The sequence below is a fragment of the Euprymna scolopes genome, chromosome 5 (genome assembly GCF_053919585.1).
Source record: "Euprymna scolopes isolate OS-2025 chromosome 5, ASM5391958v1, whole genome shotgun sequence".
Taxonomy (NCBI): domain Eukaryota; kingdom Metazoa; phylum Mollusca; class Cephalopoda; order Sepiida; family Sepiolidae; genus Euprymna; species Euprymna scolopes.
In genome coordinates this window covers 34411822-34437581 of record NC_136486.1, presented here as the reverse complement: position 1 = coordinate 34437581, position 25760 = coordinate 34411822, and the positions used below count along the sequence as shown (strand labels likewise).

General features: G+C 34.0%; 1 protein-coding gene across 1 annotated transcript in view; it reads left to right on the top strand.

Moving 5' to 3' along the window:
• LOC145276763 (uncharacterized) overlaps positions 1-25760 on the top strand; it is a 281728-nt gene that overhangs the window by 79110 nt on the left and 176858 nt on the right. Inside the window, exon 8 of the mRNA XM_080128016.1 lies at positions 17299-17459. Coding sequence (XP_079984142.1) covers positions 17299-17459 — 161 coding nt within the window. The remainder of the gene's footprint in view (positions 1-17298; positions 17460-25760) is intronic.

Genomic DNA, 25760 nt, shown 5'->3' with positions numbered 1-25760 from the left:
TTTTATCGTTACTTCCATGGCAGGTGCTCGTCTGAGCTCCAATCCCTCTTCCCCCCTCGCCAATCTTTCATGAGAAACACCCGTCTTGCTGAAACTACTGTCAATAATTTTCTCCACTCTTTATCTGTGTCTAAATCCAGACGTAGATTCCATGAGCAAAGCTTCTTTCTTAGAACTGCCCGCCAGTGGAACTCTCTGCTGCTTGCTTGTTTCCCACCTGACTACAACTTGGACATCTTCAAGTCCAACATAAACAAACTCCTGACAAACCGCCCCCCCCCTTAAGTAAGACACTCTATCAAAACCTCCAATACTAATGATTACTACAATACTATCTCATTGATTACTGTACACGCAATAACCCTTATCCCTGAGTGGCCTTCGGGCCTTGATAAGTGGTGACCCCCATGTAAAAAAACAAAAAAAAAAAACTAAGGAATTTTTGCTGCTAGATATGTCTTAAAGATATGGTTAGCCTTGTCGTAGAGAAAGTTTTGTTCCCCTAATTCCGCGTTTGTTTTAATTCTATTTAAGCCTGGTGTGTCTGTGAATGAATTTAGATTAAGTTTGTCAATTGAACTTTTTTTTATAAATATTTTTATCACATATATTCGTATCTCATCTGTCGAAATTTCCTGGTCTTCTCTCTCTTAGTCTAGCTATTTTTTTGGGATATGTGTCTTGTCCGATAATTCTTTGCTATAATGAACTGTGTATGTTGGTGAAAGGATGGGTACAAAAAGTTTCTGACAACTTGATTGGTCGTTAACAGTCGATTGAATATCGAAGTAAAACACAGCTCGGCGCCATTGTTACTTATGTGTTGGTGTTGTTATATCAGTGGTTGCTCCTGGTTTTCGGTTGTCTTCGCTCCTGCTGATGCAAATTGTTTTTCACTCAATATGGTGACCGACTATGATGCCGATTAAGCATCTTTTATTTTAAACTTTTATTTTGCATAAAAGCACTGATTTTAGAAGAGAAAAGCACTGATTTTATTTGCACAATAAAACAAACAAAAAAAGTAAACTACTAAAATTAAAAAAATAAACACTTTGGTTTGTCTGTCATGCTAAAGTTCGAAATAAAATTTTATGACATAAAATTAAAACTTCTGATGGTCTATCAAGCTCGCATTCTGCTTGTATCTGTGAAGCATGCAGATTGAATGAATGCAAATTAAGAATTACGTGAGATGTGACACAAGGTAAAAAAAAATGGAATTTAAAAGTCAATGCCCTTGAGGAAGAGACTCTCACCTACAAAATATGTCTAGGCAGCATAATCATCATTCTCTGGTAGAGACCCCTCAGGCAATTACTTAAAAATTAACCCTATGCTGGAGAGGCAGAGCCTTAGAGGGTAGACCTTCTAGAATTGCACAGAACCAGGACCATACCTCAACCAACAGAGAAAAAGCCAGTTTTACAGTAGCTTAGACCAGACATTCTCAACCTTTCATTTGTCATTGACCCTTATTTCATACAGAAAAATCTGTAACCATCATAAAGTGACAAAAAAAGGTAAAAAAAAAAAAAGAACCTTTTTATGGTTTAGGACATTAGGCTTTGTATAAAAATAGTATTTATAACAGTATATCTGTGATTCTCTAGTGCAGCCATTATCAACTTTTCCTCTATAATTGACCCCTCGGCTTTATCTATTTTTCCATTTACCACCTACTCCTATGCAAAAGGTCCATAGCTGTGACAAAGTGACCTAAAAACAAGGTCAAAAATAACCTTTTTATCGTTTAGACCTTTAGGTTTTATGTAAAAATAGCATTATACATTCGTATCACAAAATATAAAAAATCAAACGTTTTTCTAAATAGAAAATTTTGAAGTTAATTTGTATTATATTTCGTAGACACAATCTGAAAAGAAATAATTACTTTTCAATTATCAGGTACTTTAATTATTTACCCCCCGAGTATAAAATGTTTTACACCCTAGTGGTAAATTTACCCCTGGTTGAGAACCTCTGACTTAGACTCCAGTGGCTTTTGGCACCAATCAAAAACCCTAAATTCTGGCTGGATCTAAAGAATCTTAAGAATGTATTCCTTCTTGCTCCTCTTTTTCTTTTAATTACAGTGTGCTTCATAAAAAAGTAGAAAATTTAGTGGTTTTTCAGAATTCTCTGATATTAAGAAATACAGAAAATTTTTATGGATGTATGTACCCATGGTGGAACAAAAAATTCATATTTTTATTTGAAGACTGTTATCTCCATCTTCATAGTTGTTGTTTCATTACATTTCGGCCGACTATTCCTCTGGCCTTCTTAGATGTTTAACCACAACGGTATAAGAATGCTGAGTCTCTTAACTGTATCCTCAGCAATTACTGCCTTCCATAGTTATTGTTGTCTGCATTTTTGGCCAACTAATCCTCTGGCTGGTTTTGGCTAGGTTTGAAACTGCTATCTTCAGACAATGCTTACCGGGAACCATAGAGATTCAATGGCTCTATCCACTGCCCCATGAAAGATGGTGGAACAACAATGACTATGAAGATGAGTATAACAATCCGCAAATTAAATGAATATACAAATTATTCGTCCCAAAGGGATTCTAACAAAAAATAATATACAAAAAGATCATATTCCAAAATCATGTAAATTGACCAAGTAGTTTTATTTTTATAAAGAAAATCATTTTTAAACGATTTTAAGTGATTAATAGGAAATTACAGGCTGCTCTCGCAAGTTTAAATTATTGTGAAGTTATCTGCTTTTGTTTCTTCAAGATGGCAACACGGGACCTTTTTTGCTTACTCATAAAATTTGATTTATTTAGTTAAAAATAAAGCTACTTGATTGATTTACATGATTTTTGGAATGATATTTTTCCATCACAGGTATATACATCATACAGAATTTTTTTTTTTTTAAAAGGAGAGAAAATTCTTGACTCAAATCGGAGATTTAGATTGAAGCCAACATGGATTTACATGTAGATTTTAGCAGATAAAAATGTTCCACAACATAAACCCAATAATGGGAGAAGATAAATAGACATGAACATAGTATGAAGCAAAGGCCTATACATTCAAGAATGTTCTTGTTTGTCTTGGAGCAAATAGAACTGGTTTGATTGCACCAAACAAATCTCCATCCAAAAGTTTAGGTCTTAACATAATAGATTTTTTTTACTGTGTAGAGTTTACTGTTATGTTAATTTCAGTTATAGAGAAGAGTGGTTATCTATAAATCTCTCCTGTCTGTTTAAATGTATGTATGTTTGTATGTCTGCCTAAAACTTTTGACAGAGGTGATGGATTTTCACAAGATCAGTATCGTTTGGAAGCTCGACCTTTCGGATGACAAATATCGTAAAATTGGCTAAAAACATTAATTCTTTCGCCCTCAACTGGGCACTTTTTTACAGTGAGGGGTCGCTTTTTCCGCCGATATTTTCGAAAATCATTCCCTCTTTTTAATTGTCTAGCCTTAATTTAAACCTACGTCACTTCCAGTTTAGCGATGGGCACAACAGCAAAGACGTCATTTATTTTTTTTCACATTCTTTTCCTCCTTTGTGGAATTGGTTCGAGCCTGTCTGCCTGCCTACAACTACCTTTTTTTTTTTTTTTTTTTTTTTTTTTTTTTGCTCCATTCGCACCTCCAAACACCCGGGCAATGCCGGGCACCCAAACTAGTAGATATATAGAAGATGAAGTCACCAATCTTGTAGCGGGTTAAGTCATTCTCTATTAAGTAGGGTCATAAAGGAGATGGTCACATGGTTCCCTTGGCCAAGAAATGAGTATACAAAATTATATTTACAGCCAATGTACATTTATTTACAGAATGGATACAAGTGTAATGTTGGGCAGTTCATATCAAAGATGCATAAGTAAACATTACTTGCGTGTTTGCTTCAAGAGACTTTGGTGAGAATTCAAATGGCTGTTTTATGACTGCAAAACAGGAGAGCAGTTTCATCACGTTTGCATGCTGCAGAGTCCGAGGAAGAAAGATACAAACCGGATGTGGAAGTAGGCTGTATCGCCCCCCCCCTCCGTACTTGTACAGTTTAGTCAAGAAATTAAAAAATGAAAATATCAAAAAAAGTTTAAATTGTACGAATGAAGTTCTCCGAAAAAAATTTCACTTAATTTCATCAAGTAGTTTTTATTTTACAGCGAAAAAACAATTTATGATACCGAGCAAAAGGTTTGATTTTTAGGAAGAAAAGCTACTTATTAAAGATGGGGAGGGAGTGTCGGCGCGCTTTACATGGAGTTATCTCCCGTGTCGTTTCTAAAATTCAAACAAGAATTTAAAACAAATCCAAGATGTCTGCCTTCGACGCATTCTCATAAAAGCGTGTTTTTCCGCTGTAAAAAAAACAAAAAAACTACTCGATCAAATTAAGTGAAATTTTTTTCGGAGATCTTCATGTCAAAACGGATACGTACAATATAACTTTTTTTTTTTAGATATTTTCATTTTTTTTAATGTCTTGATTAAACTGTACGAGTACCGCCCCCTTCTTCTGACAAAGAATGACATTGCTCGAATTAAGTTTACCGTAATGTTACTAGTTTTGTGTTCGTGTGTTTGTTTGCGTGTGGGACTCAGCTTGTATAGTTGTAAAATCCTTAAAAAAATGTTGGTAAAAGTTGGGAACAATATCCTCCTTGAATTTATTCAAAGCATGATTGGTTGAACGTTTACATTGTTGTGCATCTGTTCATATTGAACATCTCATCCAACAGTTGAGTTTTTCTTCTGTTTAAAAAATACTCTCGTTATCAATATTTCTTTTCTATTTTTAACAATGATATCCCTACATGTAAATTGTTTCCTTGTTTTTCTTTTTTATTCTGTAGTATAGCAGTTATCTCCCTTACTTAAGAGACATTTTAAATAAAAAATTTCCGAGTTTTTTTCTTAAATTTCCGTTTTTTTTTTTGTTTTTTTTATTTCTTTAGAGAGAAAACTTTCTGTTCATATTATTCAGATTATTCAGACTGCTGTTCTCATCTTGAGTGTAATTTTCACAACCTTTCAGTCTATGTAACCTCCAACCTTCTTCAGGTGTATCTTGTTAAACTCTGGGAATCTGCACAAACTTTCAAACAGAAACCCCCTTATTTAATCCACAAGTGTAGCATGGTTTCATTCTATCTGCCATGACAGGGTCAAAGTTCTAAGTAATATACAATTGTTTTTTGAGTGTTGCCCACACTGATGATTGAACCTTTAACCTCCAGAATAGTGTGACCTACAACTGAATTTTACTATATACTTTAATGACTATGTCACGGGTCTGCAATATTCCCAAATTTGACAAGATATAGCTGAAGAAGATCAGAGGTGACATCAACCTAAGCATTGTGAAAACTAACAGTCAAGATGAAAACTGTAGTCCGAATAATCCAAATAATATGAATTATCAATCCTCATCTCAAAAATTCTGAAACCACTTTCTCTTAATCATCATATTTTAATTTAATGTCCGTCTTATGTTTGCAGGTATTGAATGGCCTTTAAAAATTAACTTTCAAACTAACTTATCTCTGGCCAGGTCTTTATTCATCCCTCTTTCTCTCAAGTTTATTCTTATCAATTCTTTCAATGTTTTCCTTGGCCTTTCCCTGTGAACTGAGTCTGCTATCTGAACTGTTCTACATCTGTTAACCTAAGAACTCTCATCTAATCCTAACTCCAAATCTCTTAACCATTCTTTCAATAGTTGTCATATCATTGGAGTCCCCTCTTCTGCACAAATCTCCCTATTCATCAAATAAAAACAATCTTTTTGAAAAAGATTGCTGTATATACTTGTGTATGAGTCAAATTTCCGGGAGATGATTTTAAGGTTTGTTTTAGGGGTTGACTTCTACATAGGTAATGTTTTTGGAAATGTTGTTAAAGAGCGACTTGGCGCTCAATTATAACATTGAAAACAACATTTTGTTTGTGCACTTGGTAATCCAAGTAATTAATCACATTCCTTCTGAACCCCACTGCTTTGTGTTTGCCAGTATCTAAGTACATGCATGGTTTTTTCAGTGAGAGGCTTAATAATAATTGGAATAGCTCTTACAATGTTCACTCTCCAGATGTGGCTATAGGCCTAAGTTCGATATGATATATTCGTTGATGATATGACGTTTTTTTGTTTTTTTTTAGTAGGTTAGGAAATGTAATGATTACGATATGTCGTTCTCCCCAAAGTTCAACAAGTTTTAACAATTTAATGGCAACTATTTCATGACACTTAACGCATGCATTCACATTATTACGGTATATTACGATTCGTGCAATGTATGCATTTACATTATGATGGTACGTGACATAAATTATGTTTAAAAACAGTAACTGCGCCTGGAGTTTACAGCATGGCATTGATCAGAATCTCTGATTAGCAGCATTTGCGTTCATTGCATATAAGTATGCAGCAGGTTGATTCTGTATATGAAAATCGAATAGATCACACTTGTGTAAATGCATGTATTATCGCTTACGGATGCCGAGAAACAATTTAAAATGTCTTACAAAAAAAAAAAAAAACACCAAAAAGGAAATTATCTGTGCAAGAAAGAACCATTTAACTTGTCTAGAATCTACAATCGACTTACACATAGGTAATACCTAAAATGACACAATTTTTGGTCTTAAAATGCACATCGACTTATACACAAGTATACATGGTAAGCTATCATTTGACACCTGAATTCCATCAAATGTTTTTTTTTTTTTTACACAGTGGTCACCACTTATCAAGGCCCGGAAGCCACTCAGGGATAAGGGTTATTTCAAGTACATTACTTTAGTGTGGAGATTTGATGAAGTGTTTAATTAAGAGGGCGGTTTATTAGGAATTTGTTAACGTTGGACTTGAACACATCCAAGTTGTAGTCAGGTGGGAAGCAGACAGACGGAACAGAGTTCCACAGGCGTGCAGTTCTAAGAAAGAAGCTTTGTTCATGGAATCCACGTTTTGATTTAGGCACAGATAAAGAGTGGGAGAAATTTTTCACAGTGGATTCAGCTAGACGGGTGTTTTCGTGAAAGATTGGCGAGGGGGGGGGGACCAGAGATTGGAGTTCAGACGAGCCCCTGCCATGGAAATAACGATAAAACAAGGATAGGCTCGCAACGTCTCTTCTGTGGGAGATAGGTTGCAGGGTAGAGAAAAGGGCATCCCTCACTAAGCCATGAAGTCTATTTTGTACTCTGTCAAGGCAGGATAGGCTGTTTTTAGCAGCTCCTGCCCAGATATGGCAACAGTATTCCATCGAATGTATTATCAAATTTAGATTTCGCCCTTGGTTCTAAACAACAGAAATAAACTGAGTCTGCTACTTCAACTGTTCTACATCTATTAACCCTACACAAATCTCCTTATTCATCAAATAAAAAACTTTTCAACAAAAGATTATCATTCGACACCTGAATGCCATTGAATGTATAATCAAACTTTGATTTCACACTTGGTCTCGACAGTTCTAAACAACAGGTGTTACAGAAATAAACTTTTCATGGCATTGTGATGTGAAAAACCATAATTTATAATAGAATTGCACAACTGAGCAATTTATGTTCATTAAACTTCCAACCACCAACACGATAAATGCTTTTTTGCCTCGTAAATCAATTTTGTATTTAGCTAGATAATTGTATTATTTTTATGCCGATTTGACGTCTGAGAATCATTCTGATTAGTGATCTGTCCGACAGTAATACAAAAATTTGTTTGATTTGATTCACTTATTAAAATTAATCTTAAATCATGGTTTGATTTTTATTACCAAAGTTAAGCAATGTTCATCTTAGTCAGTCTTTAGATTGGTGATCATTTGGAAATACCAGGTGCTATAAGTTTAAAAATGAAAAGAAATTGTAACTTTTTCTAATATCCTTTTATGACATCATGTGCTACCCCAATTGACCCCAATGTTGTGTGCTGTGTATTTGATCTCTATTGTGCTTATGGCCATATTATCATAGTTTCTCATACTAATGGCCATTGAGGTGAGCGCATGGGCTCACAAATATAAAAAAAAATAAAACACAGGAAAACAAAAAACTCAGACACTTTTTGTAAACATTGGTTGGGCTCTGAGCTTGTGTGCGACACCATTTGTGGGAGACTACCCTCTAAGTGTTAAGGTTTGTGTGTATATCTACTGTCGATGCTGCATTTGTCAGTTGGTTGATCAGTTCATTTGCTCTGAGCTACGATCCATCTTCAACTGTGTCCAACTCTCAACTGTCATCGTGTCCTCCTGAACTCCCGTCAAGTGTACTGTCGTAAAAACACATTGACTGTCACAAAACACTGACCTCTGCAATTTCCTTCCGACCATTTTAAAACTAAATATATCTCTATCCATTGTTCAATCTTTTTGTTATCATCCTGACCAACAATCCCATGTAATGTTTTTTTCTCTACCTTTCTATTTATTGTCTACTGATGAATCCTATTTCATATTTTGTTATGTGATAAACCTACTTCCTTTTCTTTTGTTATATATCCATTTTCTTTACCTGGCTACTTTTATAGCATATCAACTATAGTATCACACCTTGAGAAAGGTATAAACTCGTCATGCCCTCCCCCTGCTTTCCATGGTATGAGGTATTACATAATGTATGACTAGATAACCATTAACAGCAACCATTGTAAGAAAGTAATAAAGAACGCAAGAGTTTTATGCTCAATCCATTAAGTCCAAAGTAGCTGAGCAGCAGCTTGGTTCCCACCAGTTTTGGCAAATAGCAAACAGAATCCTGAACAGAAACATGTGCTCTATCTCAACTATCATCAATGGACCTGAGGTAATCTCATCAGCATCAGACAAAGCCAAACTCTTTGCCAAGAACTTTGCAGCTAATTCTACCCTTTGCAAACAGGACCACCAACCCCCAATATTTCCTCCTGTATCAGAAAACACGCTATGTGATATACGTATATCTGTACGTGATGTTGCCAAGCTAATCAAAAACCTTGATTCCAGTAAAGTAACTGGCCCTGACGGTATTCCAATTATAGTACTCAAAAAACTTCAACCTGAACTAGCGCCCATACTTACAAAACTGTTTAAACGTTGTCTTAAGGAGAATAGCTTCCCATCACCCTGGAAAATTTCATCAGTATGCCCTGTATTTAAGAATTCAGGTGATCGCTCATCCCCCTCTCAGTACAGGCCAATAAGTCTCCTGTGCCTCATGAGTAAGTTGCTGGAATCTGTGTTAAATACAGAAGTAATCAACCATCTCAACAAAAATTACCTTCTTAGTGACACTCAATATGGTTTCCGTTCTGCTAGATCTACAGCAGATGTGCTTACAGTTATATCTCATAGGATTAGCAAATCTCTCAACGGAGGCAACCTTTCTAGAGCAATTGCTCTTGACATATCTAAGGCCTTTGATAGGGTATGGCATAAAGGTTTACTTCACAAGATCTCCAGCTATGGTATAGCTGGAAATGTCTTCTCAATTATTAAATCATTTCTTTCTGATAGGTTCATAAGAGTAGTAGTTGATGGGCAAAAATCAGAAGCTCACAGTATAAATGCTGGAGTCCCTCAGGGGTCCATCCTGGGTCCAACTCTTTTCCTGATCTACATTAATGATCTTCCAAATCACATCCTTACATCATTTGTAGACATTTATGCTGACGACACTACCATTTATGGTAGCACATCTAAGACAGTAAATGACCAAGTTCTCTCCGATTCTCTCTCCTCTGATCTTGAGCACGTAGTACAATAGAGAAAGGAGTGGCTGGTTACTTTTAATGCATCTAAAACCAAGCTTCTCTCTTTACATCATCAACATTCTGATCCACATCTGGCATCAATTGAAATGAATGGCTCTCGTCTTCAGGAGGCCTCAAGTTTTGACAAGCTTCTTGGCTTGATCATTACTCCTGATCTTAAATGGAACACGTACATCAAATCTGTTGCCAAGGCCGCTGGAAAAATGGTGGGATCTTTCTATCGATCCGGTAGATATCTCACTGCTGATGCAATACTCTATCTATATAAGAGCCAGGTACGTCCAAGGATGGAATACTGTTGCCACATCTGGACAGGAGCTGCTAGAAAGGACTTGTCCTGCCTTGATAGAGTTCAAAATAGACTTCGTAGCCTCGTAGGAGATGTCCTTTTCTCTTCCCTGCAACCTCTATCCCACAGAAGAGATGTTGCGAGTTTATCTCTGATGTATCATTATTTTCATGGAAAGTGTTCAACTGAGCTTCAGTCTATGGTCCCGCCTCGCCAAACTTTCATAAGAAACACTAGACTAGCTTAAAACACTATCAATAATTTTCCCCACTCTTTATCTGTGCCTAAACCTAAACGTAGATTCCATGAACAAAGCTTCTTTCTTAGAACTGCACACCTGTGGAATTGTCTTGTTTTCCTGCTTTCCGGCTGACTACAATATGGTTGTGTTCAAGTCTAACGTAAATAAGTTCTTGATGAGCCGTTCCATATAAGTTATCAAATTTACCGAATTTTCATTACTAATGATTACTATATTGTCCAATTTCTACTGTACACTCTTTAACCCTTATCCTTGAGTGGCCTCTTTGCCTTGATAATGTGGTGATGCCTGTGTTAAAAAAAAAAAAAAAAAAAAAAAATTACGTTTTAATCACAAAACAAATGTCAAGTTTAACAATAATCCTACGTTTTATGCTACGAAGACAAAGCCCCTTTCCTTCGACAACAATAAAAAACCTTTTCAACCATTGATTGCCATAAAAAATCAAAACTAACCAAAGAGTCCATCATTCAAACTTTTCAGCCTTACATTCACAGGTAAGACAAATTGGAATTCATTACAGATGATATTGACAAAGCTGCTGCAAGGAAGGCAGGCTCCCTCTATTGAGTTCAAATACTTCTCACATCTGCTGGTATTCTATATCTGTACAAAGCTACAAGTTGTCATGCATAGAGTATTGTCACATCGGAGCTGGTGCATCAGCCACTAGATTTTCCTTAGACAGAGTTAAAAAAGAGCTTTTGCCTAGATGTGGCAACAGTACTCCATCTTAGGGTGTACTTAACTCATATACAGGTAGAGGATTGTATTTGCGGTGAGATATCTACTGGATCAGTAGAATGACGCAATCATTTTTCCAGCCACCTTGGCAATGGATTTGATGTACATGCTCCATTTCAGATCAGGAACATTTGTATTATTTCATAACTAACCGTGAACATCATCAAATAACAATGCAGACATAGCAGCAACATTTTTTTTTGTTTGGTAACTGATAGTTTCTACACTTGAAGGAAGAGAGGTTAATTTAATTTGTTTGAAGCATTGTCTAGTGTTTTTATCAAGGGTAATTTATAGAAGACAATGCAATGCAGAGGTGTGACGGATCGATACAAACTGGAGCAAATTAAGATATATAACAATGGAACCAGCTATGCAGATTCACTTTTTATTAATACATCATGTATGTAATATATATATATATATATATATATATATATATATATATATATATATATATATGGACAGATAATTAAACATGTTAAAAACACTTTAAGAAGAGTTAAAAACATAATTAATTTTCAAAAAGGAAACCCAAATTCAGTGGATTGTCCTTAATCCGCAGAATTTCAAAAGCAAAATCCGTTTCCGCATTTTGTTAATTCCTCCCCTCTGATGAGAAGGAAAGTATTTCTTGTGAAACTCCATGGATTAAGGACAGTCTACTTAATTTGTGTTTCCTTTTTGAAAATTAAATATGTTTTTAACTCTTGTTAAAGTGTTGTAACATATTTTATTAATTCTTTGTTTTTATTTTGATCTCTATTTCCTATTTGTTTTTATTGAACTTTTACATCTGGTCAGGATTAATTTGTAAATATTAAGTCTTTAATATTTATAATATATTTTAAATTTGCTATTTTGGATTATCTTGGTAAACTTAATTGTAATTCTTATTTCATTATATATATAAGTGAAAGTGTCTGTCTGTCTGTACATTTCCCTACACTCCGTCAACTTTCAGTCTATAGACTCAAAATTTGATATGCAGGCTATGGAGATTTGGGAAAATCTTTGTAATCGGTTTGTCATTTTTGAACATGGATCTAACTTAATAACTTGATTTGAGCCCAAAACAATAAATGTTAAGGGGTCATAATAAGGGTCAAATTAAAAAAAAAAAAAATTGACCTCTTCAGTCTCTACCAAATTACTAAAGACAATTTCTGGTCTAAAGATTTGAAATTTTACATAAAGGTTATTCAGAGAAAGGACAAGCTTTTTAATTGGTTTAGGTAAAAAATTTGAGCTACAAATATATAAATGTATGTTTGCATGTCTGCCTAAAACTTTCGACAGAAGTGACTGATTTTTACAAGATCAGTATCGTTTTGAAGCTTGATCCTTCAGACGACAAATACCAAAGAATTGGCTAAAAACATTAATTTCTTCACCCTCAACTGGGCACTTCTCTACAGGGAGGGGGTTGCTTTTTTCGCAGATATTTTCGAAAGTCATTCACTCTTTACGATTGTCTAGCCTTAATTTAAACCTACGTCACTTCCAGTTTCATAACAGTGGTCATAACAGCAAAGACGTCACATTTTTTCACATTCTTTTCCTCCTTTGTGGTATGGGTTCGAGCCTGCCTTCCTACTACCACTTTTTTTTTCCTTTTTGCTCAACACACACCTACAAACACCCGGACAACGCCGGCCACCCATGCTAATATATATATACTAGCGAGGGGTACCCGCCGTTGCCCGGGTGTTTGGAGGTGTGGGGGGGGGGGTAAAAAAAAAAAAAGTAAGTATGAGGATCGAACCCGAACTCTTGAGGCAAAGTTGTAAATTAAAGTGTGAAAAAAAAATTGCCCCACCGTGAGATGCTAATGGAAACACGTTTGAATTTATTTAATTACTTGGATTTAGCAGGTGCTCGTTTTAATGAGTTAATGAGGTCAAGTTTGACTGCGGGATAGTATTTACTGCTGAACGCTTTTTTTTTTTTTCCCCCCAAGATGTTATCGGAAAAAGACTAACCCACATGCGGCGAGCGACAAATATTGAATATTTATCTTCCCGAAATCAAGCAAATTAAATAGACAGGTAAGCTTCGTTGTTAACTGTGAGATATTAGGATTTATATGTGATATAAAAAGTTTTTAAAAGTTGTGAAGCGAGCGACCGCTTCTCTGAAAGAAGCCTTTTGTAGACACACAGAAAAAGTGAACACACATACATACATTTTCACTTTTATATATATAGATTAGTTCAATTGTGGATACGGGGACTGTTGTAAACGTTAGCAGTTTTGAAGAAATTGAAATGAACCTCAAATTTTATTTTGTTTTAAAATCTATTCTTTTTCAAACTTAATAATGTAAGGTCTGTGTTAATATTCTATATTATTTTTATTTCATTTATTGTATTGATAACTAATTTTCATGTTTAAGTTTTAATTTATTTTTTGCATTCTTAAGACTATGTTTATATTTAACTATTTAAAGAGATAACTTTGTAATGATGATTAAGTAATATATACATACGTGTGCCCCCCCCAAACACACACATATATATATATATATATATATATATATATATATGTATGTATATATTTTTTTTGTTTGGTTTATTTTGATAAAAGTGAGCATTTTTCTTCTAAATTTAATAAATTTAATTTCATATTGTATATATCTGATTTATTTTGTTGCTTTATTAAACTTGAACTAATTTAGGAAAACAAAAAACCTACTTAGTGTACCTACTTAGCATGGCCTAAAGACATTATATTCCAAAAATCACAAAAATTCATCCAGTAGTGTTTTTGTTTTTTTTTTTGTTTTTTTTTTTAAGAAAATAAAATTTTACAATTTTTAATGATTAAGTATTTTTAGCAGTTGTGATCCCTTGACTCTGGATAAGTCGTTAACCAGGGATAAATTTCAAATTCAATCAAATATGGCAACTGGTTTCACCTGCATTTAGCAATTCATAAAATTTGGTTTCTTTTAATAAAAATACCCTACTTGATAAAATTAGATGATTTTTGGAATATGTCATCTTCATTCTACATTCTATTAGTTATGTACATCATAAAGACTTTTCTGCATCTTCTTTACTTAAAATTTTCATTGTAAGTGCAATTCTAAACAAGCACCTTTATTTTGAATTTAACTTTATTAACTATATTGAACACCCCGACAATTCTGAATCGTCGGCACTTCAAGACTTCAGCCTGAAAATCCCAGAAGAGGTAAACATAACCATCAAATTTTAGAGGAAGCCCCTGCCTCTAGTGATATTTTCATACACTATAGTTCGACCCTCCCCTGTAAAGCTAAAGGCTATGTGGAGAACAAGCTAATGTGGATCCGCAATAAATGCAGCAAATTCAATATGAATTTCAAAATCGTTTTGTTTTTGTAGAATTGACGCTTGTTCTTATTTATGCTTCGTCCTCCGACAAAAGGAGGGTGGACCTGTAAATTTACCCTTTTCTGCTCGTCCATCCGTATTTTTCTCAATAACTATGCCTTGGAATTTTTTGAAATTTTGCACAAACATTAAATGAGTAAAAAAGTAAGTGAATGGATTTTCCAGGAAAACTTTGGTTGCCCTGCTAGGGGTGCCTTTCGTGTTTTAATGGCTAAAATTGACACTTTTGTGCTTATTAAAAAAAATTGATGCCTTGGACTTTTATAAAACTTTCTGAAAAGTTGTAACTAACTGATTTCTATATAATTTTCTTTGTCTATACTTTGCGATAACTCTTGGGTGTGCCACAGGGGCTCTTTTAGGGCTAATAAAAACAATACATTTTTGGGGACTATGTTACGATATTTGTCCAAAATTTTCTGTATATGTCTATTTAGCAGTTTTGCATGGTGCTGAACTCAAATTTAAATATGTTCAGGCCGTGGGGACTTTGAGGCTAAATGAGGGGAGGGGGGGTGCAAATCATGGACTTAGTCATTTCTTTTTTTGCATGGTGCAGAACTCATATGTTAGGGCCTAAAACTGCACCATTTGTTCATTTTAACCAGGATTTGACGTCCCCTGAGGACTTTTGGTGCTAATTGGGGAGGGGGGCAAATACTGAATTTGGTCATTTTTTTTTTATGCCTCAGTCACTGTGCACTCACAGGGGATCATGTATGCTGCACTTTTTTCTTTTTTTTTTTAAACTCTTATTAACCTGAAACAAAGCACATTGACACTTGGGCGTAAGGTACTAATATTTGGTATCATGTCTACAAAGGATTATGTGGAGTTGTCCTCGCTAAATTGATGTATTTTTGTATAGGTATTATCTAAATCATTTTTATGTATCCTTAATTAATACGCCATATATATATATATATATATATATATATATATATATATATATATATATATATATATATATATATATATCTCAGAATAATAAATGCAATATATCTACTGGTATGCAAATCCAGTGATTATCGATCTTACAAAATATTATTAGATGTAATATTTTATATAAGACTATCCCAGCTAAATAAAATTGCTCAATATACAAGACAGAGCAAATAAATCATAATTTAGGTATTTAAATTTTATCATTTGAAAAGTTTAATTTTTAAATATAGATTTTTTTTTTCTGGTTTGCAAACAAAGAATACAGTAATAGTAATAGTAAAATATTTATTAAACTGTATTCTTTGTTTGCAAACAATAAAAAAAAAAAATTCTACATTTGAAAATTAACCTTTTCAAATCATAAAAGTTAAATTAGTATATGAAAGTATAAATTTATGCGTAAACTTTAAGTATTTACTTCAACAGTGTTCAATACGTAAGTAGAGCTACGTAGTAAGTTATAAAATATATATGGCAATTAAGCTATACAAAATATTCTGCATTTCATCCATGCTAGGATACCTCAGGCTTATGCCTGATCTAAAATCAATCATTTAATTATTGTATCAATTAGTGAATCTATTTTGCCCTTAACTCATCAGAAAAAATAGCAACAATCAATCCATCAAAAGGAAATAAAGTGCATTTTGATATGATTAAAATCTGAAAATTAGAAGAGAAGCTGTAAATACCTTATCTTTCCATTACTCCATTTTTAGCCTGATGATAACTTACTAATATATATATATATATATATATATATGTTATGAACATATATAACAGACTATTGTCCTCAGATTCTTTAATGCCTATTTACTTAACGGCCCATGAGTCGTCTGGTGGTCGATGGTGTGTGTATGTGAAACATAACAATACGCATACACATGACGACCTACCTGTCTGCTGCTTGCTGCTTCTGGGGGATTCGCCAATGTCTGGGGGAGATGGAACTCGCTGAAACAAAGATGCTTTAAGACATGGACCGAGACGGTGTGTGTTTTTTATATGGTTTATTCACTCCCAGGCATTGCGTCAGCAGAAATGGAGTGACTGACAATCTTTGGCTTGGGGGTTCTCTATTTGAAACCATCACCTCCCACATGGTGCTTGTTTAGTGTCTTGGACCCAACTCAACTAAGTTTAATTTGGCTTACTGAAACCGGAGCACCTGACACGTCACATCTGGTACCCCGCTTCATACTTCCAGTGCAACTGACTGGTCAACAAAATCTGACACAATTCAAATTCTTTGTTGTTTACTCTGTTAGATAGATAATTATATAGATAGATAGATAGATAATTATAAAGATAGATAGATAATTATATAGATAGGTAGATAGATAGATAATTATATAGATAGGTAGATAGATAGATAATTATATAGATAGGTAGATAGATAGATAATTATATAGATAGGTAGATAGATAGATAATTATATAGATAGGTAGATAGATAGATAATTATATAGATAGGTAGATAGATAGATGATTATATGGATAGGTAGATAGATAGATGATTATATGGATAGGTAGATAGATAGATAATTATATAGATAGGTAGATAGATAGATAATTATATAGATAGGTAGATAGATAGATAATTATATAGATAGGTAGATAGATAATTATATGGATAGATAGATAGATAATTATATATATATATAATTATATATATATATATATATATACACACATAGATTGATAATTAACTGCTTCTACTCGGCTATTATCTAACATTACATTTTAAACTTCTGCATGTTAATACAATCAGGGAAGCAGGAAACAGAAAAAATTCCAACATCTAGCAGTCTGAGGGAAGACACTATTAGAGTAGAAAGATTTCCCGTATCTAAGGACCTCAGTATTGAAAGGGTGGGATTTTGCTGCTTGTTGAGTTATTACATCAGCTCATGATTTTTTGTTTTGTTTTTTGTTAACAGTCTTGAAAATTATGAGAAAGCACCTGTCGAAGTTTTGATGATTTGTCACGATGCTCCTGAAAGCTGTTCTGATAACGAGTCAAATGAAAAGACCGAGATTTGTCTGAATTATGAACTTATAGACCTTGAGCATGCCAGCCTCAATGTAGAAAAACATGAAAGTAAGTATGAGTTTTTTCTTGAAAATAGTTTTAATGAATTAGGAAATATGGCAGTTTCTTTTTATTTGTCAGGGAATATGTTCCAAGACATCATACGATATCCAACCTGTAATTGCAAATAATGTGTAAACCCGTGTGTGTGTATGTGTATGATGGCTGCAAATTTGTTTTCGAACATCGCCATTACTCGATATAGCACAAAAAAAAAAAAGGTATACAGAAACACACATTCAGTGATGGGCCGCATGAAGGTGGCTTTTAAGCCCTGTCAAACTCTGGCATTTTTTGGCACACATTGTGCAGACCTGTGCGCCACTAGCAGCATGTTCTTAATGTTCTCTTCTATGTATAATCAAATGCCGCTTCAAGCTACCTTCTATTTTGTACGTCTGCCCGCAGTTGACACAGGTTAGCTCTGGCAACACAAGAACACAAGACTGCTTTGTGGCCCACTGCGCCGATGAGTATTCTGGTGGTTCCTCAGCCCAGCTCTGCTCAGACATAATCTTCCTCACACTCCAGACTACTGGCACCCCCGCCCATCCACAGCTCCTTTCACCCTCCCTTTTCAGATATCGTGCTTCAGTCGCTCATACAGGGTCCGATCTATCTCAAACTTGCCCACACCTCCCCGCAGGGTCCTTCTCCACTCTCCGCGATCCAAAGCAAGACTCTCCCAAGTTCTTTCATCTATCTCATATTTTTTAAGGTGGACCTCAAACAATCTTTGAATCTCATTTTAGGCTTTTGAGTCAGACGTCTTCCCTCGGTGAGCTTGCCATAAAGGAGTTGTTTGGGAAGTCGACTGTCTAACATCCACTCCATCTCAGTCTATGTTTGATAATGTGAGCTTCAATGCTTAGATATTGGGTCTGTTCAAGCACCTCCCCCGTCACTGACATACATTTGCCAACCCACACCTAAGATTACATAGGCACATCTGGTGAAACCACCCGAGACGTCTCAAATGCTTCCTGTATGTTGTCCAAGTTTCACAGGCATAGAGAAGAGCAGAGAGAACGCATGCGACGTAAACCTTAATCTTAGTTGGCAGCAAGGTCCCATGACAGCTCCACAAATGCCTGTCCAACTTTCTGAAGGCATCACTTGCCCTGCTGATCCGTAACAATACCTCATCATCTAAGGCATATATATATATATATATATATATATATATATATATATATATATATATAGTGAATAAATCACAAAAGACAATATTACAAAGTTCATGATGTTGACCATCTTATAATTTATTCTTTTAATTCTGTTGACATTTACAATTCTTGACAGTATCTGTTTCGTAATCCAAAATCCATCAATTAGTGAATATATTTTGCCCTTAATTCAGAAGAAATAGCAACAATCAATCCATCAAAAGGAAATAAAGTGCATTTTGACATGATTAAAATCCGAAAATTGGAAGAGAAGCTGTAAATACCTTAGGTTTCCATTACACCATTTTGAATTTTGTCATTTATTCACTATATTGCTCTGTAATCACATTGAGCTTCTTAAATAAAGATTGGTAAAGAAATAAAATATATTTCCACAGAAATATATATATATATTAGCAAAGTCCCGACCCTAATCTTTGACCTTGACCTTATAAAAGTTTGCACCATCCGTAGGTTGGAGACCATATCAGGTTTGGTCATGATCGATCCAGTGGTGTGGGTTGTATAAGAGTATATATATATAGGCTATGACCTTGACCGTTACCTTAAAAAATTGTATGCACCATTCCTAGGTAGGGAACCATCATCATGCCAGGTTTGGTCATGATTGGTCCAGTAGTGTGGGCTGTAGGAGAGTATGTATACATGGGCTATGACCTTGACCGTAACCTTGAAAAATGGTGTGTACTCTCCCTAGGTGGGCGATCATCATCATCGCAGGTTTGGTCATGATTGGTCCAGTGGTGTGGGCTGCAGAAGAGTTGTATAAACACACACACGCACACACGCTACTACTTTATACGTAAAGATTACTGTGGCTTTGTATATATGTAAATCCAATAAAACTCTAGTGTTACCACATAGAGCTTTTCTTGGTATTGAGCACTAGGATTGTATAATTTTCTTTATTTCGGAGAGTAGAAAGTAGACCCTGGGTTTACTTCCAGCATCCTCATAACTTTAGCTTCCCTTATTTTTAATCCTTTACTTCTTGCATTCCAAGAGCACTATTTCTGACAAAGAGGGAATAATTGCTATTTTCTGTGGCAGAATCTATTTCTTTTAACACTTATCGTTGGCAAATTTTTGACTTTGAAGTGGTAATTTTTTTGTTGTTTTTGAAGTTCCTTACATCATCGAATGGCATTATGCATGAAACAATATCCATAAACAATAATTATACAAGCATTATTGGCTACATATGTGCATACATTTTTCAACTATGATTTCTTTCAAAATCCAGCATCATCAATCCACTAGTGTTTATATAAGTAAAAAAAAAAATGTATATATAATTTTTTTCTTTGAATGCATCGTAAATAAAAACAAACTTGATAAATTATCTAAATTGATATGCAAGGACAAGTGAGGGCTTTGAAAAGCCGGCATATTAGATGACGTGTACTCTAGCTTAAAAAAATATCTTCATTCAGGCAATTAGCAATAAATTAATCCCTTCTCGGAGAGAATGTAAAGCCTTGGAAGATGAACCTCCTAGGATTGAACAGAATCCTACTTCAAAATTGACAGTCATTGTCAGTCTGGTCATCAAAGTTTGATACAACCAATACCTACTCAAGCTAAATCAGTATGAACCCGACCAAGTTATGGTAAAACTTCTTTAATATTTTGTATGTTTTTTTTGTTTTTTTGACATTTTTAACAAGGTCCAACAAAAACAAAAAAATAAATAGAGTAGTAAGGAAAGCTTATTGGAAGACTTAGTTTGTGGGATGGACGCAATTTCTGTCGCACGAATTCTTGAAGTAGTTGGTCATCACGCTTTCAACTTAAAATGAAATAGATTTACGCTGACTAATTTCGGGCACTTGCTAGCAAGGTTTAAATAGATTTTTAGTCATTCATGGGAAGAAGTAATAGGTTAGTTAATAAAATAAGCATGTACAATGCACATACATAACTTATAATCAAGTAAAATAGACCAAAATATCAAAGCAATTAAATAAACAAAATGAAATAAAGAAGAAAAAAAATGCATGATAATATTTCTACTCCAAAAGTAAAGATGGAGTCGTATGGAAAGTTTATTAGAAGACAAATTACTTTTCTATCACCTGGATAAGTTTTTTGTGTTTTAACTTACGGTAAAGCACTTACTTTGAAACGAAAATAGTGTTAAGCCTCAGTTGAAAAAAAAAAAAAAAAAAAAAAATTGTGTCCTTACACTTATGTTGACCCTCGATAATTGCTTAAAAATGAAAAATTAAACAAAATACTGATAGAATCAATAAATGTCAATAATCATGTGAAAATGTAATGTTCTAATAATATTTTGTTTTGTTTTGATTTTTATAGCAGTTATGGGTTAGTCAGGAGTTTGTAAATCCAGAGGGCACAAGTGCTATGAGTTCATCGGAGCACATTCCATGAAAATACTTGTAAAACAGATACAGGGATGCAACATTGCGGTGATGGGACAAATTGGACCTTGTTTTATAGTGTTGGACATATTAGATCTAAAACTCATTTTTTGGACGCTGCCTAAGCGTGAAAAACTTGTGACAAATACTCCAGCCCAGACGTGGCAATTCATACTCCATGCATAAGTGAATTGTCTGAATTACTTAGTACTTTATCTGTTACGCCATGGGTTCTTATGATTCTATCTGGTCAAAGCTAATAGAAAAAAGGACATGCTACGCCTGGTTCTGTTTATAATTCCGTGCGGATTCATGAGTTCAATACAAAGATTCTAGAGTTCTATGAGATATGCTTGAATAATTTTGGAGGTTAGAATGATGGAAATGTTGAGAGAATAACACTGAAGATAAAGACAGTAGGTCGAATCATCCAAAAATGCTGATTATCGATCCACATCTAAAACATTCAGATGAATAATTATCTCTCAATAGAAAAGACATCATTAGGGTTGATATGACTGTATGGAAACCATGATTTTTGGTTTTAACTCTGCAGACTTGATATTTCTTTTGTTTTGAAGTAAATAAATGCTTTATAATTAAAACTCAACAAAAATACTCGGAGTAATTAAGAGAGTAATTTATCTTGCCTTTGGTAACATTTTATTGTACGAAGGTAGTTCTACAAGCAAAGCCTCCTATTTTTTTTTTTTTTAACTAAAAAAGTTGAAGAGCTACACGAGAGAAGTGGAACCATTAAAACGGGCAACCTTTTATACTCAGAATTTATTTTTCTACATAGTCACCATCATTCTCGATGCAGTTTTGCCAGGAATTCAATTATGCATCTTTCCTAACACTCGTTCATGACAAAGGTTGCTTTCTTAGTCTCACACCATTAATATCTGCAACAGAGAAGTAAAACTTTTAGGTCACAAATGCGTGAGTTCAGTCATCATAACAATGCAATTTGCAATCCCCTCTGATCCATTTGGTCGGAATAAAAAAAAAAAAAAGAGCTATTACTTTGGAATTAATGACAACATGTTGAAGCTAAACATCTTTGAATTTTTAAATTTTTGTTTGGATTTTTAGAACACGCTATGGGGAGATAACTCAATTTAAAGCACCAACCCTCCCTCTCCATCTTTAATACTAGCCTTTCTTCCTAAAAATCGAACCTCTTACTCGATATCATAACAAATTGTTTTTTGGCTGTAAAAAAAAAAACTACTTGATGAAATTAAGTGAAATTTTTTTTCCGGAGAACTTCATTCCATAACGGATACGTACAGTATAAACTTTTTCTGACATTTTAATTTTTTAATGTCTTGATTAAACTGTACAAGTTCCTTTTTTTTTTTTTTTTTTTTTTTTGAAGCTACTTACATAAAATGGCTTCATGCCTTTTCTGGAGTGACTTCCATTAAAAAAAAAGTAAATAAATTCTACATAAATCTTAACATTTTTGTTACCATGGTGTTACCATTTGAGCACAAGGTGGAGCAGGTGCTAGCGTGTTTACAAGAATTCAAAGTAAATGGAGTAAGTTTAGGGAAATTTCATTATTACTAACCAAGAGGCGGCTACCACTGTCAATCGAGGGTAAAGTTTATCAAGTATGTGTACACAATGTGATGATGTATGGAAGTAAAACTTGATCAATGATGGTTGAGGACATGTGTTGCATGACAAGAAATGATATGACAATGACCTAATGGATGTGTAATATAAATTTTAAAGGCATGCTTAGTTCTGATGACTCCAGAGGAATATTAAATATGAAAAGGTAGGAAATTTATAGATAACAGGAGATTTTGGTGGTATGGTCACATTGAAGAAATGAGTAAGAGTTCCTGGATTAGTAAATGTAGAAGTTAACACGCAGTCAATTGGCACAGATAGACCAAGGAAAACATGGAAGGAAGTGATAAATATGGACTTCAGGGAAAGGGGGATAAATAAAGACCGGGCCAGAGACCGGTTAGTTTGGAAGTTAATTTCTAAAGTTGTTCAATGCATGTCAGCATGTAAAACAGATATAGCACTCGCATAAGCCAACTTACAACTGGAAAATTTGCAATTTCAAAAGAATATTCAACTTTATAGCAGTGAAAAATAAACAAAAATAAATAAAAAAACAAAGATAAACAATAAATCTTACCTGAAATTATGAAATAGAAAATGGGAACATCAGCTGTTTACAATGTTGCTGTGTATATATATATAAAGTGAAAATCTGTGTGTATGTGTGTACAACTCTCAATCTATATACTTAACAAATTTTTGATTTACAGACTCAAAATTTGGTATGTAGGATATTCAGACATGTGGAAACCTTTTTAATCGGTTTTCGTCCGGAAAAAAGGCTACTAAGGGTTTAAATCAAAATTGAAAAATTGGTACTGGGGGCGGTGTCATCATTTTTTTCTCTGTTTGTCAACTGTTTCATCAATGCGTATGCGCAAATCGTTCACATGATAACTTCCTTATGTTAAGAATAAGTAGGTTTGAAAACACTTTCTACAGAGCGTGGCAAACTAGCCTAATGGTTATCATACTTGACTCACTGTTTTTAGGTTTTGGTTTCGATCTCAGCCCAAATTTTTTCTTTATTTTTTTTAATACAAGAAGTGAACAGTTTAGAAAAAAACAATACTCACATGCACATGTCTCGGTTTCTATGCGTTTTTTTGTTTTTGTTTTAAAGGAATTTAACATTATGTTGAACACCAGGCAAGGCCGGGTACATCTGCTAGTATATATATAAACCTGATCAGGGAAAGTTGAGGACACGAGTTGCCTGGAGAGAAATCATCAGAATTATATGGTGACTGTAGTGTGAGTGTTGAAGGCAAACAGTAAATCTTACCTGAAATTGTGAAAAAGAAAATGGGATCATCAGCTGTTTACCATGTTGCTATATATATATATATATATATATATATATAAACCAAGCCAAGGGGAGTTGATGGCTGTGTAATGTGAGAGTTGAAGGTAAACTTAGACCTAGTGATCTCAGCAGAAAATTAAGTCTGGGCAGAATAGCATGTGTACAAAACAGGAGACTTTGTTAGTTTGGTCACATTTTAAAGTATAGCTGAGAGTTTTTGTTTTAGTCGATGTAGGATGTGAGAAAATGATAAGAATTTTATCCTATTTTTTTAATTTTGTCCTTTCTTAACCCTTTTTTTTTTTTTCGTTTAAACCCCCCCCCCCTTCCTTGTAGACAAAATAGTCAAGATGGCGGGATATGATCGATCTCATTAAAATTTGATTTTCCTCTATAAAAAAAACAAACAAACTATTTGATCAAATTAAGTGAATTTTTTTTATGATCACTTAATTCAATAACAGGAACGTGCAATATAATTTTTGTTCAATATTTTCATTTTTTTAATGTCTTGATTAAAATAAACAAGTAACCACATTTTTATATTCATAAAAACAACTCGAAAATGTATTAATTTTTCCAGCTAATTTATGTCATGACAACTGTTAGTGACAACTATATAGTTATCTGGCATAAAAAAAGCAAACCTCTAAATTATGATGTCACCTACTCATTAAACTTAACTGTTATTTAGTGTTGTTGTCCAGTTATCCTGGAAAAAGAAAATGCTTAAATTATCTTGTAAAAAAAAAATAGCAATTACCAGCTAAGAATATATCAACACACTGACACTATGTAATTATTATTGTGTTTAATTTTATTGCAACATTTGTTTGTATAAAGCAAGATTAAACAAATGTAAAATGGAAATCTTAGCATTTTTCTTCACAAAACAAAATGAACATAAGAGATTTTGTAGTTTGTTTTAAGCATTGTTTGTAAGGAGTTATGGTTAAAGGTTATGATAATGCAGTTTTTTTATAAAAATGCTGTTAGATCGTGGTCTAAAATGCTACCAAAGGCAAGGTAAGTTATTTTTCTTTGATTAAACATCTTAAAAATTAGTACAGATCTGTTTTTGTGCGGCCTGTAGGATCCTGTGTAGTGAAAAAAAAATGAAGAAAAAATAAAATAAAATGGCTGCCTTTCTTTATATGTTTGCAATATTGTCACATAATATGCAAATGAAATGCTTCCGGTTTGAAATTTTAAAAAAAAAAAAAAAAAAAGTGTGATTTTTCAAAGATTGAGTTTGGATTTGGACGTTGGAGTAGTGAGTCTTGTCAGCAGTAGATCACGCTTTAGAAGTTTAGAGTTTTTGACAGCAGAGTGTTGAGTTTCAGAGTTGAGTTTTTGACAGCATCAAGTATTGGAGTAACAAGCTTTTGACAGCAGTATAGAACAGTTAACACTTGATTGTTTTAACCACAGATATGAAACAAGATAAAATTTGGGGCTTAAGATTCAGGGATCTCAAGAAAAGAATTAAAATTCAGGGAATTTTATTTTATTGTTTTTAAAGTACCTCGACAAAATGTGTCCCAATAAATTTACTGCACTTGTCAACCTCCATCAACAAAAATAACCCCTGACAGACTCAACTAACACAAAATTCCACCCCTTCACTGCCGTGGTCTTAGATGTTGGAAGATTTTCTGTTTTGATAGCTTTTTTACTTAAATCACTTACCTTTGGAATTCCTTTTCTGTTTCCCGAACTGTATCAACATGCAGAAATTTAAGTGCAATGTAAACAAACATCTTTTTACCTATCTATAAATCTGACCTTTATCACAGTAGTCCCTTATGTTTCAAGACTGAATAAAAGATTAAAAAAAAAAAAAAAAATT